The 16705-nt window shown below is 37.2% G+C and overlaps 1 protein-coding gene across 1 annotated transcript; it reads right to left on the bottom strand.

Moving 5' to 3' along the window:
• Nucleotides 1-12287: 12287 nt before the first annotated feature.
• LOC104760295 (protein NRT1/ PTR FAMILY 5.2-like) lies at nt 12288-16305 on the bottom strand. Its single transcript, XM_087499085.1, has 5 exons — nt 16090-16305; nt 15268-15485; nt 13407-13972; nt 12911-13309; nt 12288-12768 (listed from the first exon to the last, which is right to left on the bottom strand). Exons 1-5 carry the CDS (start codon nt 16202-16204, stop codon nt 12318-12320), a joined length of 1749 nt encoding a protein of 582 aa, XP_087355211.1. The 5' UTR covers nt 16205-16305; the 3' UTR covers nt 12288-12317.
• Nucleotides 16306-16705: the final 400 nt, after the last annotated feature.

Here is a 16705-nt window from a genome sequence, read left to right as displayed (position 1 = left end):
TGAGTTCTTACAACATGAATCAAAATAAACAAAGAGAGTTAAAGATAGGGGTTCCATGAGTTTAACAAAGGGATTATCAAACTGAAACAGTTTTACAACATTTGATAAGTCTATTGGAACCAAGGCGGATTCGTATTTGAAGGCAGGCTTCACGAGATCCTCAACCAGCAGGTGGTCATAGGTGGCTTTAGCGAAAGACGCATTGGAGCTTGTAGAAAGAGTTTCCACGGGGGAAACATTTAATAGGGTTTTCGCAAACATGAGGGGGTTCAAGAGCATGGGATCAATGACCTTTAGGCTTTTAGGATCAACACTCATGATTATAGATGAAACTACATCCGGGAATCGCAGGGAATGGGATTCAAAGCGTAACAACGCAGGTGGGTCATCCCTCTCATGGCAATGGAGGTAAATGAGTTCCACACAAAGCTTGTAAGAGGTTTGGTCCTGGAGAATAACAACAGACCCAAGTTTTTGATCTAAAAGCGGTAGAGGATATAGGGGGTCAGAGGGTATAAGCATAAAGTTCAAACAAACTGTCGGATCAGAGGAAGCTATAACCGGGGATCGCCGGGTAAAGGAGTCAAAGCGTAGCCACGCAGGTGGGTCATCCCTCACATAGAAATGAAGGTAAATGAGTCCCACACAAAGCCTGCACTCGTTTTGATCCAGGAGAAAATCAACAGACCCAAGCTTTCGGGGTTGAAGGGTAGGATTCAAACAGGCTGTCGGAGCAGATTCGTAAATATGAATATCAAGAGTAGGCATCCGGACAAAGCTAATAAAACGGTCTCGACAAGCAAAACTATCAATGCTCTGCTACCGAGGATTCCTCGACTTGACCAAGCAAAGATAATCTTCTTATGAAAGTGAGTTTTTAGTCTTATTTTGTTAATCTTCTTATTTTCTAACAAAAAGGAATTTAAAAAAAAAATATATTCGATTAATTCTAAATTTTTTCAATATAAATAAGTTATCACATTCAATCATAATTTTTTTAATAGAAACTATAAGCTTTTAAGACTGTCCACATAGAATTTTAAACAACCAATAGTGATTAGACATGTTATTTAATAACATTTTGAATAATTACATAATTATATATAATTATTTTCTCCAATTTATAACTTTATAAGTTTATGCTATATAGCAATGTCATTACATTTTATCCTTATTAGGCTTATAATTATTGATATCTTACTCCTAGTCATACAAGAAAATATATTAAATAATAAAAACCTAACCATTAGTCACTATTTTGTTTTTATTAAATTAGTAAATTTAGATTCTACATTTTGAATTATGTTTTATTAACTTATGTATCAACTTAAGTATGGAATAACAGTTAAAAACTAGAACCAAAACAAAACTGAACCGACATAAATACTCGTTTAATATTATAAAAACTAAACTCTAATTTTTATTTATAAATTCAAACGGACAAAAAATCTTGTTTAATTGTAAATCCAAATCCTCATTTATAAACCCAATCGGCATATAATCTTGTTTAATTGTAAAATCTAAATCCTTATTATAAATCCAAACCAACATATAGTTTTATTTAAATAAAAAATTAAAATCATAATCTTCGTGTATAAATTTAAACCGATATCTAAACTCATATAATAAAAAGTTTACAGATTTTGTTTACTTAATCTGTATTTATTTTATGATTTTAATTTTAATTTATTTTTTTAAATTAACGACATAACAACAACAACATTATTGATAAGAAAAATTAATTACTCAGAAATGAGCAACGGTTAAAAGTAATAAAAATGAAATCTGTTGTCTTTTAGGTTTAGAAGAGTTTACAAAGACCTATCTTGAAATGCATTGATGATTTGCCCAGTTTTGATTTGAGAATTTGGGTTTGTTGTTAGCGGGAATGCCTTAGGTTCTTATTGATTGCCTAATTTTGAAAAAAAAGTCTTGCTTCACTTTGTGTACCTCACTGTCTTCCTTGTTCTTTTACGCAGAAGCTGAAGATGAAAAGTTCATCCCTTTTCATGGCTGCAGCCACTGTATCAGCCATGGCTGGTTCTGGGGTTATGCTTGCTAACTCATTCTCACCACAACAGTTACATTCATACGGCTGTCAGACGTTCTTCTTCGACGGAGATGACTATTGTCATAGATGAACTTTCCGGAGTTCTACAGAACAAGATGTTCCAAGATGCACAAGTGTATATGTAAAGGTATAGAGAAACACAATACACTCATTTACACTTGGAACGCGCCAAACCAACGCTTTTCTCTTCAATCTTATTAACAAAATTTATCTCTTACAATGATACAATTTTGTCTTGGCCCTTACTCAACCTATTCTACCCAATAGGATTGATCCCGACTAAGAATGAATTTAAAACTCTCTCTTTTCTATCTAACACAACACCCTGTGTAGATCTAAGAAAAGAAAACCAATCCTCTCTCTTTTTATCTATAAGAGAAGAAAAACCAACCCTCTCTCTTTTCTATCTAAACTCTCACCAGTGTAGATCTAAGAGAAAGAAAAACAATTCTCTGCGCACTTAATCACCTCCCTGATTAACGTCACAAAGAACTGGGAACACACCTTCTAGCCTTTATTTTTCTAGCTTCAAAGTTTACAACTGTATCAATATTCTAGAGTATTCAACTTGGCTCGTGGCCTACTCATAGAATATATATACACGACTTGAGAAACCCTAGAGGGCGAATCTCCAATTATCAAGGGATAAGGAAACTGTTTGCTTTCAACCTTATCTTTTCTTTATTTGTTGTAGAGAATATTTTTCATATCTCCAAGGATAAGGAAACTGCTTGCTGCTCAAGTTTATCCTTTCCTTAATTTCCTATGGAGAATATTCTTCATATCTCCAAGAACAATCTTGTCTTTATCTTCAATGTCAAGTCATCAACTTTCCTCGACACATCATCACATCCACTCACGTCTTGCCACGTCAGCTCACACATCCATGTCAGCAACTCGGGCGTCTGTGATCTGATGCAACTTCCTGATTGATACAACGCTCTGTTTGGTACAACGACTTGTTCCTCTCAGCGAGTTGTACCAGAATCTGCATTTACAATCTCCCCCTTTTTGACTGAGTTTGATACTCAAGCATCTCTCTGGTTCATCCTGAAAAGACACTCCAACAAACACAAGCCAAAAACAGAACAAACAACAACTAGACAAAAACAACAATCATTATCTAGCAAACAATCACAAACTTGTTCAAACAGAACTATGATTAAGAACCTAATAATCAAAAACCCCAGCGGGCTGTAGCGGAAACCATGTTCTTCATAGTTCTCTACTCAGACTTAATCAATTGGCATATTCTCAAACTTGTGCAACCTAAGATCAACCAATTAATCAATTAAGTCTCCCCCATAAACAATGGTTCTCCCCCTAAACCAAGTAGCTACAAGGATTCTCCCCCATAAGTACATAACTCCTTATCATTAGGCGTTGATTAGAATTAAATCAAAAACCAGAACCAGAATCATTCTCCCCCAGCTTGAGTGATCAACTAAGTCAAAAATAGACATATGTATCACAACATCATACTGAGTTATGGGAATCACTTACCTGCTAACAGTGCTACGCATCCTTAAGCACTTTGATGATCAGTCTCGTCGCCTATTGAAACAACTTCATGTTTGTATGCATTTTGACTCTCCTTGCAACCAAAACTGGATGTTGGGAAATAGGACGCTGATAGTCGAAAATTCGAACAGCAAGTAGCTCTTTGATCGAATCATAGTGTGATCGTGACAATACACAGGCTTTGCAAGAAAAAACAGCACCTTGTGTATCATTTTCAACACTTTCAAACCTCAGTTTCACTGTAGACAACCTTCATTCTTGCATCTAGACCAGTTTCTTTGAACGCTTCTACACAGATGAGCTACCTAGTCAGATGAGCTAAGCACATATCCCTTCTCTAATTCGCCATCTATAGGGAACTCAACCATATGTTCATATGTTAACTCAATAATCATCAGTCTCACATGTCTAATACCAGCCTAGACATTTACTCCACCACAATCAAACAGAGAGTTGATTGTACATGTGAGATTCTAAACGCATAGTTCCTCACAAGAACATTCACTATCTTGATCAAACCCATGCCAGTTGACAGATCAGCCCACAAAACTCATATACCTTTGGTTATGTGAGGCTTAATCTCAGTCACAATTTTCAGAAGCCCATCAGCTTCAAACATCCTCATCCATCATTTGCAACCAAACACAAGCGTTCGTTCTTCAATGGACGTAAGCGACCTAAAACAGAGTATCACACACCTCTGTTTTCACTGCAGATAACATGTCTCCTCACAAACATATGCACCTGTGAATCATCAAGGGTGAGACGATCACCTGTCCCTCTTTTGTTGACTCCACGACACTGAAGTTTCAACACACTTCTGCAGATGCTCTCTTAACTCAAAAAAAAAAATGTCTCGTCGGTGAGATAGACGATAATGCACATGTCAGTTGGTGGGACTTAGACACTTGCTTCGTAGCACAATCCATCTTCTGGTAACAATCCCTTGCATCAAATACGTTGATCAAAGATGGAACTCTAATGAATAACCACCTATTGTACAGACATGACCTAACAACTTGCAAGCATAATCTTCTGTCTATGAGCAATCATCAGCCTCCGGTACATGTAACTCCATTCCTTCGTATCATGGAACTGACACTATACTCATTTATCGATACAACATGAGTATCAGTCTTTCGAATCGTCCTCAGACACATGATGACTCAACAAAAATCCTCCGAAGCCCTTTCACCACTAGTGCCAAGTTGTGAGTTTCAGTAACAGCTACTTCAAATCCTTCAATACTCCCTTGATCAATTGTTGCTCTATGAATTTTACCACTTAGAGAATCATGATCATTCTTGTGAGCTGAAAAAAATGAGCTTAAATCTGAAACATTTAACACACACATCAGTGCACACTTGTTGGAAACATACAAACATTTCTCATCAACAATATTTACAATCAGCCTCGTGTTTCAGCAATCAATCATTTGAATTTAACTACAAACATTGATTTTTACAACACATTTTTTCTTTTCAGCCTTTTATACACAACCTCAGACATCCATACATCGTTAATCACAGGACGTGAGGGAACCAGAAAAGCAACAGACCATCAAGAGCACTTTTATATTAATTTTTACTTCTTAAAGTAAGAGACTTTCATACCTTGAGATTTGTTATGTGATGTGTGCCAACCACTTGTTCAGAACTTCACCAGAAACTACCACAACCTTTTCTGAATCTTCAAAGAACAACTCTGTGATCAGTGGCTAGTCTTTCGCTCTGGCATGCCTTTGATTCTCATGGTTCACTATCAACGGGAAGTAGGCAGCTGGAATTTCCTTTGGAGAGTGCATTGACAGGAGTGTATCAAGTCATTTTTTTGTTTTTTGACTTTTCATGATACACTACCTTAGAGCTTAGATTCAACAGACATGAATGATCTTCACAGTTTGGTGATATGAACGATCTTCTGTTGAATCTCCTGATTTCTATCAGCGATATCACTGGACTTCTCAACCGCGGATATTTGTGCATTCCCTTGTTATTATTCTTCAGGGCTCTGTTGTAGATGTACCAGCTACATTATTATTATTTTTTTAACTTACAAACCACTGGTACTTCTTTCAGAATGGAATGCATAATAATGCCTCTCCTCAGCTCTTTGACCTCATCCTTCACGAAAACGTTTTACGAGATCCCCAATATGAATTGGCATGACAAGCAGCTATTTTCCACTAACTCTTGCTTAGGCAAAATGTTGATCTTTTATACATTCTAGGAATTCCATGGCCTGTTCTGATGCATGTCCCTGTATCTGATCAACACAACTCACCGAACATATTAGATCTCACAAACACCAATGACTTTTCTCAGAATCATGTATTGATCTAAGTCCAATGGTTTTTGTAAACAAATCAGTAATTTGCAAGTCAGTGCTCTAATGTTCTAGTACTATCAGTTTCTCCACAAATACTCTATGAATAAACTGATATTCAGGGTCCTGTAATTTAATTTTAGTATCTAATACATGATCTACAACAATATTAGCAAGCAAACAATTATCACACAAAATTTCAAGCATGGTCTAAGAATGTACCGTACTCTGTTCACAATTGTTTGATCCTCATGAGGTGACTGAAAAAGGTTCCCAAAGCATTAACCTTAGATTCAACAATTGAACAAGGTACGCTTCTGAGCGTAGCAGAAGAACAACTTTGTTCCCAGAAGGCAATAGCCACCAGATCCTTCACGGTGATTCAGAGAGCGATATCTCTTAAAGTTTCTGCTAGCTCCTTTCGCATGTGCCTTTGAGATACTTGACAACCCTTTCAGCAGCTTGCATGTGTGATACTAAAACACTCATAGCTTGCAAGTACATAACAAATGTCTGGTTTGCTGGTAAAATACATCTTCAGACAACTGATCAGCCCACCGTGTCAGTTACCATTTACACAATCTCTTGAATCTTCTTCTAAGATAGAACATTTCCAACTCCCACGGGTGTGGCTTCATCTTCACTTCTTTGTAACTCCCATACACTAATCAAAGCTTTTGCATACTCGCATTGGTATATGAATATCTTAAAACCTTGCAGTTGCTCCAAGTAAATAGTCTTCTGAAAACAGCCATTCGTAGAAGTCCTCGTGTTGAAGTAAAGGTGTTGCGTCTAGCAAACTCACCTTAGAGCTTTGTATGACCACTCATGCCTTGTTCTCCACAACTTGTCCACGTTTGTCTCTTCTGTTCTTGAAGACCCACAGACAATTGAGTTCGTTAAGCACAAATGATTTTATCAGCCAAAGTTTGACCTGCAACGACATCTATAGACCTAGTAGCCACCTATGTAGCTTCGCCTGTCTGAGATATATCACATTGTTGCAGGTTGAACACATTTGCAAAGCTCTGACTTGCCACACCATAAACTGTACCCGAACAATTCTGTGTAGTAGAAGCAGACAAAACAACAACTCTGCCCTCCTGAATCCTTCCAGCAGCGTCTTGATGGATGTGATTCTCACAGTTTCTTGACTGCTGCAGCTTACACTTAACAACAGCTAGTTAATGCACTCATTTTGAGATCATGTCTCTAGGCAACATAAACACTGCTAACTGAACTCTTTTGCTTGTAGAGTGTACGAGTTCCATATATAACGGCCATTATGATAGCGCTGACCTTCGACTCGAATATGGTTGTTCTCATCAACCGCCTGACATCCTCTATTGGTGAAGGTAACATCTAAACCCTCATCACACAACCGACTGCTGCTAATCAGATTGATTTTTAGACCATCTACAAGGTAGAAAAATTCCAGAGTGGACTGGTCTTTACAACGAGATACACATTTGCCTCTGATTTTACCTTCAGCTTCATCTCCAAAAGTGACCATGTCAGCTAAGCCTTCTTCAAAGTTGTGTAGCCTTCCTTGATTCACAGTCATGTGCCTTGAACACCACGACCAAATAATCAGTGCTTCAACACAACAGTTTGTTGATCATCAACAGTGTGCGCAACATAACAGTTCATGTCACGCTTCTTGATGTTTACTCGCTTGTATCTTCGAACATCTTTGTGCACTCCTTCATATGCGTGAGTGGTACAGTAAAATCCAGACACTTAAAACAGGTAGCTTTGTGAAGGCTCTAACTTGCATAGTAACAGCGACACATTCTTTTGTTCAGATCTTCGACACTCCACAGTCTTTCCCAACTTCTAACACAGTTAACATATCATTCTTCTTAAAGAAGACTTTATTGCCTCTTCTTCCAACCTTGTGGAACTTCTTCTGACGTATGAGTTGACTTACACGATTCTTAAATCTGTAATAATCAACCTTGATATGACCAATCATACCACAATACCAGCAACGACGTAGTTTCCCTCTCAGGTTGTTCACAACAATCGTCTGTTTAGTCTTCTGCAAGTTGAACTCAGACACCCATTTGACAGCATCACCTCCGTTTTGCAGCACTTCTGTTTCATGACCTATGTATGAAATCTTCTGACCATTCAAAGACCCATTAACTGCACTCGTGACACCGCTTGAGTTTCCTCCATGGTTCCTTATACCACATTTTGCAATCATAGTACCTTTGTGAGTGATCAGCCCCCTGCACAGATCTTTTGCTCCTTTACTCAGCTTCTTGTTATTCCTTAGCTGATCCTCAAGGCGTTGTCTCAACAAAGACGAAATGACTTTTTCCTCAGACAACAATTTCTCAAGAGTGAAGACTCTACACAGCAGCTCTTCCTTCTCAGACACTAGATCATAATTCTCAATCTTCTGCAGAATCAGCTCCTTAGACAGAGCGGTGACTTGTTTCTCAACAGATAAGCCACCCACATCAACCTTAGGCTTCAAAACAAACTTCTGATTCTCATCATCTTCTTTGTCTGAATCAATATTACTCCATGTCAGACAAGGTTTCGTAAGACCACAACCTTCTGAACTGCTTCTTGCTCAGTACTTCCTCATTACCTTGAACAGACGTCTGAGTTTCTACAGTCTTCAGAGTGAATGATTCCTCAGCCTTCTGATCATTCTTTCTCATCTGCAGTTCATCTGTCTGAACTAATTTCACACACGGATCAACCTTCTGCTCACCAGAACTCTTATCCTTGTATACCTTTTTCACCCTTCTGGTTTCCTTAGAGAAGGCTTCTAAAAGATCCCAAGCTTAGAGAAGGCTTCTAAAAGATCCCAAGCTTCTTTCGCCGACATACACTCTTGCACCTTCGCAAACAGATCCATCGGCAAGCAGCTGTAAATAGTAGACAGCGCTTCAGCGTTCTGTTTTCCCTTTAACTTCTCCTTAGCGGTCCACAGCTTATAGGGCTTTATTACAGTTTCTCCTATGATGTTCGTAAATGTTGGAAGTGACCATCCATCTTCAACAGCAAACCAGGCTTTCATATCACGACTCTGTATTATGTGTCTAATCTGTGCTTTCCAATCATCATAATGCTCAGCATCAAGCATTAGCGGATTATTCTCATCAACAAACTGTTGTGGATTCTCCATACCTCGTCTCAAGATCTCACCTGTTGAAAAGATAAACAATTCTTTTATCAGGCGTCTACTCTGATACCAATTGTAAAGGTATAGAGACACATAACACACTGATTTACACTTGGAACGCGCCAAGCCAACGCTTTTCTCTTCAATCTTATTAACAAAATTTATCTCTTACAATGATACAATTTTGTCTCGGCCTTACTCAACCTATTCTACCCAATAGGATTGATCCCGACTAAGAATGAATCTAAAACTCTCTCTTTTCTATCTAACACAACACCCTGTGTAGATCTAAGAGAAGAAAACTAACCCTCTCTCTTTTTATTTATAAGAGAAGAAAAACCAACTCTCTCTCTTTTCTATCTAAACTCTCACCAGTGTAGATCTACGAAAAAGAAAACCAATTCTCTGCGCACTTAATCACCTCCCTGATTAACGTCACAGAGAACTGGGAACACACCTTCTAGCCTTTATTTTTCTAGCTTCAAAGTTTACAACTGTATCAATATTCTAGAGTGCTCAACTTGGCTCGTGGCCTACTCCTAGAATATATATACACGACTTGAGAAACCCTAGAAGGCGAATCTCCAAGTATCAAGGGATAAGGAAACTGTTTGCTTTCAACCTTATCTTTTCCTTATTTGTTGTAGAGAATATTCTTCATATCTCCAAGGATAAGGAAATTGCTTGCTGCTCAAGTTTATCCTTTCCTTAATTTCCTATGGAGAATATTCTTCATATCTCCAAGAACAATCTTGTCTCTATCTTCAATGCCAAGTCATCAACTTTCCTCGACACATCATCACATCCACTCACGTCTTGCCACGTCAGCTCACACATCCACGTCAGCAACTCGGGCGTCTGTGATCTGATGCAGCTTTATGATTGATACAACGCTCTGTTTGGCACAACGACTTGTTCCTCACAGCGAGTTGTACCAGAACCTGCATTTACAGTATATGTCCACCAAAATCACTTTTTCCACCGCCAAGGCATTCGTTTGTTCTTACTTGCAATTTGTTTCCCGAGGAGCCACTTCTACCATGGAAAGGCCGAAAGTAATTGAGATTTTTTCACTCGCTGAAACAGACAAGTGGAGATCTCACGCTTTCAACCATCCCTGTACCTGTCAGACCTTTGCCCTGGATCCTCAGGTTAAGAGTAACATAATGGATGACTTGGATCGGTTTGTGGTGGATTAAACGTCCTGCAAGGATGTGGGGAAAGCTTGGAAGAGAGGTTATCTCTTGTATGGTCCGCTTGGGACAGGCAAAACAAGTTTGGTTGCTGCCATGTCGAATTATCTACAAGCTTGATGTATATTATCTAGACATTACTGGAGTTAGCAACAATTCTCAGCTTCTGACGTTGCTCAAGGAAACTGCTAACAATTCCATCCTAGTTGTGGAGGATATAAACTACTTAAGCAAGTTCATGGGTACTGAGCTGGAAGATGATGACTTATATAGCATCTTTTATTTTGGTTTGTATTGGCTTGTGATTAGGTAACACTCTCGGGCTTACTTGATTTTATGGATCGGGGTTGGTCAAACTGTGGTGACCAGAGGATCATCATCTTCACAACAAACAACAAAGAGATGGTTGATCCCGTGTTGCTAAGACCAGGACGCTTGGATATTCATATCCACTTGCCTTACTGCACACCTAGTGTCTTTGAAATTCTGGTTACCAACTATCTCAAAATCTCTACGTACCCACAAGCTCTTCAAGCAGATCAAGGAGTTATTGCTGGAAATTGAAGTTAGCCCTGCTAAGGTTGTTGGGTAGCTGACTGGTAAAAAATCTGTGAACCAAAAACTAGAAGGGTTGATTGAGTTCTTGACAGCCAAGAAGACGAAAATGGATGACTCTCGAAAGGTTGTTGGAATTTTAGGTTAAGTCTTCTTTTGATGATGGTTGACGTGTTATGGTAGAATATATTACTTGCTAGTTTGACTCTTATTTTGATCCTGAATCTTGCCTTGAACTATATGGAGATGTGTAATGTGGTATCTCAAACTACGGTTTCAGGATTTCTGTTGTCAGGACAATCCACGACTCTCTAGAACTATTAAAGGTATGATCTCTCTGAGGTAGCAGATAACAGAGTTTATGAAGTGTGAAGTGAGGAATGGTCTTAGTATATCATTTTGGCATGATAACTGGACAAAACATGGTCCTCTGATAAGCTTCATTGGAAGTAATGGGACACGGTCACTGCGAGTAAGGAAAGAGGCACTTGTCGCTGATGTAGTCAGAAATGGGAGTTGGTGGATGCCGGGAGCTAGACCGGAAGAGCAACAACAGCTAATGATCACCTTGACAACGATCCCTCCACCAGACATTCTCAAGGGCCCCGATGTATTTCTCTGGCGTCGGAACTCAGGTACCTTTGCTGATTTTTTTTCTTCCAAGGATACTTGGGAACAACTACGTGTACACTCTCCGTAGGTACCATGGAACAAGGTGCTTTGGTTTAAGGAAGGGGTACCCCGGTACACTAAAAGAGCGAACGCCTACGAGAGACAGGCTGCGAGCATGGGGCCTTAATATCCCTTCAGCTTGTGTGCTTTGTTCTGACGGAATCGAAACCCACAACCACCTTTTCTTTGAATGCTCATTCTCTGCAAGGGTTTGGCAATCTTTTGCTTCGAGAATCTGGAGAAATCCACCGTCAACACTCCATTCAATCACAAGTTGGATTCTGCAGACCAGGACCCCCGCTGCAACAAATGTCGTGGTAATTGCCAAGTTAGTTCTTCAATCAGCTTGTCATCTAATTTGGCGTGAACGGAATGCTAGGATCTTCACCTCCATCACCTCACAAAGTTCAGCAGTGCAAACAGCTATGAATCGAACTATCCAAGATTGACTCATAACCGTTCCAGGATTTCTTCTTGCTTTCTATTTTGGATGTATTTCATTTCCCTTCTAGTTTTCTGTCTCTTCCTCTCCAGTATTTGTATTCTCATTTTTGTACAGAAAAAAACAGAAAATGGTATAAAATTTAACCTTTTACTAAAAAAAAAATGTCTATGTGTTTTGTGGTTCGAATGACACTAAACTAGAGGTTAGAGTGGTTTGTAATTTTGTAAAAAAGTCTCTAATTCGATCATATAAATATCAAATTATGTTCTACGCCTGTGGCCTTTGCTTTAGTCTATTTTTCTTTAGTATGGCTCTAGATTGGATTCTAATATAAGTTTTACCTCAGCTGCTGAAATGAATATATAGAAAAACTAAAGTATTATTCATTATTTGTCATTCATGCTCTTTCATTTCCTCCTCTTTCACATCCACTGAATCAGTAACCTCAGCTCTATAAACATAAAACCTAACCACGACCAAGAACAAGACAAAGTTAACCAGATTGAGTACCGCAAAGAACAGGTAATAATAATCCAACCTAGACTCGTTAAGATTATTCAAAATCCATCCCCTTCCTCGCTTCTTTGTTATCTCGGACACTGTCGATAACAAGAAACTGCTCATGAAGTTTCCCACTGCTAAACTCGTTGTGGAATACGAAGTTCCGAGACTTTTCATGCTCTCGGGAGCTTGATCATAGAAAAATTCTAGCTTTGCAACTTCTAAAAATGAATCAGCTATACCCATTAGCACGAATTGAGGAAGCAAAACGAAGATAGTCAAAGGTATTTTTACTCCGGTTTGGTGGATGAGACCACGATCAGCAGCGATTTTAAGTCTATACCTGTTTTAAAAATACCAAACAAAAAAGGTGTAAGGAAACTAATGTAACACAAGAAATTATTTGATATGTATTGTCTTTAAGTTTTTCGTTCCTTTAACTATTTACTTAGTTTAAGATGGAACCTCTTTAATCTTAACAATACCTTTCAGTGACAGATGCGATGATCATGATGAGGATATGAAAGATAAGACCAATTCCCATTCGTTGAAGCAAAGTAATGCCTCTTGGATTTCCGGTGTATTTTCGGGTTAGCTTAACGAAGACTCGATCGTATATGACTATGGAAATGAGCATTGAGAGTGTGACGAATGCGGAGAGACTAGCTGGTGGGATGCTGAATGCTCCAGTGACTTTCCGGTCTAGAGTGGTTCCTTGTTTAACAAACAAAGTGTTGATTTGTGCGATCATCATGCTTGGGACGAAAGTTATGAACAAGACAGGTAACATTCTTAGCATTTGTTTTGTTTCTTCGACTTCTGTGGTTGTACATAGATTCCATTTATGATTTGTTCCTGTTTTGAGTGAAGCTCTGTCTAAAAATCTGCAACATAGTTACATGTTAAGTACTTTATGATATACTTAGATATAATAGTAATTTAAAATTGAGATTAAACTAAATAAAAATACACATGCATTACCGTAAACTTGGGGTGGATTGGATGCGGAAGGTACTTTTCCGCTCATATTCAAGTGAAGGCAGCTCGTGGAAGCTCGTGAGGCCATGAGCCATCGGTGCATTGGCTTTGCGAAATGAAGCCACAATGACACGAGCCATCTTGGTGAATGGGCTACCAGTGGGAAGTTTATGGCGGTAAAACGGAGTACCCAACAAGAAAATGGAAATGGAAATAGCCAAACCCAATGTTGGAAGTCCATAACCCAAGGTCCAGCCAACATTATCTTGAACATAGACAAGAATAGTGTTGGCAAAGAGAGTACCAAAGAAGATACTAAACATCCACCAATTAAAGAACGATAATTTTTGAATCTTCTCCTTCGGGTCGAACACATCGAACTGATCGGCTCCTATGGTTGATATGTTCGGTTTTGTACCGCCCGTACCGATCGCTAATGTGTATAACGCTCCAAAGAAGACTGCTAATTGTAGAACCGAAGGGTTTTTGCAATCTTCCACATTAGCCGCGGAACATTCTGGTGGCTTAAGTCCCGGTATGGATACTGATAATGTTAACACCATCATCCCCTGTGATTCATAAGATAATATTCATCTTTTAAAACGTTATCATTTTTTTCACTATAGAACTATCTTTTATGCAAGTTGTGATGTATAATAAGTGAGTGTGAACTAATCCAAGTTGTACAACTTGCAAAAAAAAAAATTCCTAAATAGTTCATTTTAGTATATGATATCAAACTACAGCTACATCAATCAATGGAGAGTCCATTTTGGAGAGTCAAAGTTATTACAGCAACTTGCAAACATCTCTTCTATCAAAAAATAGAAATGTAAAAGAAACAAATCGAATCTCAAACCGACTACCATTATTATAGTGGATAAGTCTTTCGAATATTTCATTTATTGTTGTTCTGATCTATACAATTTTTCTTGTGAGTAGAAACACTTTCTAAAATTTTCGATCGAGACAAGAAAAAATGAGTAATAATGATTTTTTTTCAAAGTCAACTGTTGGTCAAAGTACATATATAGTTCCAAATAAATACACATTTTTTCTCGTAGAAAAATATTGCACGCTTCTATCAACAGGCAAAAAGACTTAATGCATAGACTCTGGTACATAAGAACAAAAGAAAATTGGAGTGCTATTTTATTGACTTTAGTTTGGAATTTCAATCGATCTTTGTCTTATCTCAATATCTCTTATCAATTCTCGTTGACTCGCTTTTAATTTTTTCTTCAGAAATTATCACTTATCTTAAACTTAATATATTTAAAGATATCTAAATCGAAACTATATCCGTTGAAACAATGTCACTCTTGAAATGTTTACTCTAGAGACTCTTACCACTTAAATGACCAAAAAAATATATATTTTTAAACAATATGTTATTCCGTAGACAATGTGAAGAAGAGTCGCTAAAAATATGGTCATGCTATAGAGAAAACGTAATCATGAATCATCACGTTTTTAGGCTCCCCACGTTTATATTCACGTTTTTAGACATACTTACCTAATTTACTTCTATATAACTGTCGTCACGACTTTGATATGTTATGTTTAACTGTTACATATATATACTATATATGTATGTACAAAGATAGTTTTAGTTATTTAAAAAAAAAAATAAACACCCACTAACTAGAAACCTCAACATGCAAATCAACAAAAACAAATCGTAAAAATACAATATATAACGTGGTGTCATCAAACACTGATCTAAATGTCCTTGTAATGACAAATTAAATTATTAAAACAAACTATAAATATAGATAAAGGGATTCATTATTTTGTATGGTGTACCGTGTACGTTTCTGTCATACTGTGAGTTGCTTCGTTATAGAATCAGAAATAAACGTACCGAGAAATAGATAGCACAAGAGATGACGAAAGTGATGTAGCGACCAAGATGAGCGTCTGCGACGTAAGCACCCAAGATTGGTGTGAGCCAACTAGTTCCAACCCAATTGGTCACATTGTTCGACGACTTGACGGTTCCTTGGTGCAGTTTGGTTGTCATGTAAATCACTAGGTTGCTTGATATCCCGTAATAAGCCATCCGTTCAAACACCTCGTACACTTTTCAAGAAAAAAAAGAAAGAACAATTTGTAAGATTACATAACGAAACAGAAAGAGTACGAATAAAAAATTTAATGTGGAATATATATAGAGTATTTTCCTAGAAATTCTTATACTATTTTATGCCGAAAGAAAATTCCTATACCAGAAAATATTAAATATATGAAACAATGGATCGTTGAAATTATGAATATAAGTTTTCATTGTCGAAAAATAGTTTTGAGTTCATAGTATTTTTTTTTAATCTTGTGTTAATTTTTTCTCTATGGAAAATAAAATGTTTTTTTTTCTTTTTTTGAAAAAGGGTTGGAAAATAAAATGTTTATGACTTCAAATAAATAGATTTATGTTTTTAATTAGGATAAGATACGTCACCAACTTTTTACGTTCTCTCGTAACCATTGAAAAGGTTCCTGAGACTCATGGCAGCTTTTAAGATATATTATAGTAATCTTAAAAATAGAATAAAAAGATTATTAAGAATCAACAAACAAATCATTTTAATAGTAATCAAAATCTATCAAGAAAGAAACAAATTTTATCAAAAATAAAATAAACAATTAATACAGATGATGTAAAATTAATGAAAGAATAAATACGTACCAACGACAAAGGAACAAGCTTTCCAACGACCTCTAATGGACCTTCGAACAGGATTGCCACGAAGATCAACTGTTCCATCTTTTGTGTAGTCGTCTCCAACCTCTTCTATTGTCATTTCTTCTCTCACTTCTCTGTCTTACTCTTTTTCTCTCTCTATTTGTTTTTCTTTGTTTGGTAGCTTAAGTGTTTTTTTCTTTGTCTAATGTAAAGAGAGAGTGGGCTCTTTTGCGCCTCGTATATATACAAAGTAGATGATGGATCACATGGATAATGCGAATCTTTCAACGTAACACTTATATTTACTGCCTAATGTGAAAGTTAATAAATTATTCAGTATTCCTGAATCGTCCAATAGGGAGTTTTGGACACTTATCCTAACCTTTCTGTACAAAATAATTGCATTACTAAATATGAAGTTTAGTATAGGGAAATCTATTTTATCTTTGACTTGAGTAAAAAAAAAACTTTTCCTTTTTTTGGTAGAATGACTACAAAATAATTATTTTGATAGCTCATCGGCATGATTTGTCTTTTCATACAACTCGCTCAATAATATGAAAATTCACATACAATTTGAGAAGATCCGTAGAGTGGTTTTCTTTGGCTACTATATTAC

The sequence above is a fragment of the Camelina sativa genome, chromosome 18 (genome assembly GCF_030686135.1).
Source record: "Camelina sativa cultivar CO46 ecotype springtype chromosome 18, ASM3068613v1".
Lineage (NCBI taxonomy): Eukaryota > Viridiplantae > Streptophyta > Magnoliopsida > Brassicales > Brassicaceae > Camelina > Camelina sativa.
This window is presented reverse-complemented; position numbering and strand designations above follow the sequence as displayed.

What these genes read in the sequence shown, in the direction of transcription:
- LOC104760295 (XM_087499085.1), bottom strand. Translation starts at nt 16,204, where the DNA reads ATGACAATAGAAGAGGTTGGAGACGACTACACAAAAGATGGAACAGTT. An exon ending in CAATCCACCCCAAGTTTACG is followed by an intron (nt 13,310 to 13,406) that starts GTAATGCATGTG and finishes ACTATGTTGCAG; the next exon opens with ATTTTTAGACAGAGCTTCAC. An exon ending in ATCGCATCTGTCACTGAAAG is followed by an intron (nt 12,769 to 12,910) that starts GTATTGTTAAGA and finishes TTTTTAAAACAG; the next exon opens with GTATAGACTTAAAATCGCTG.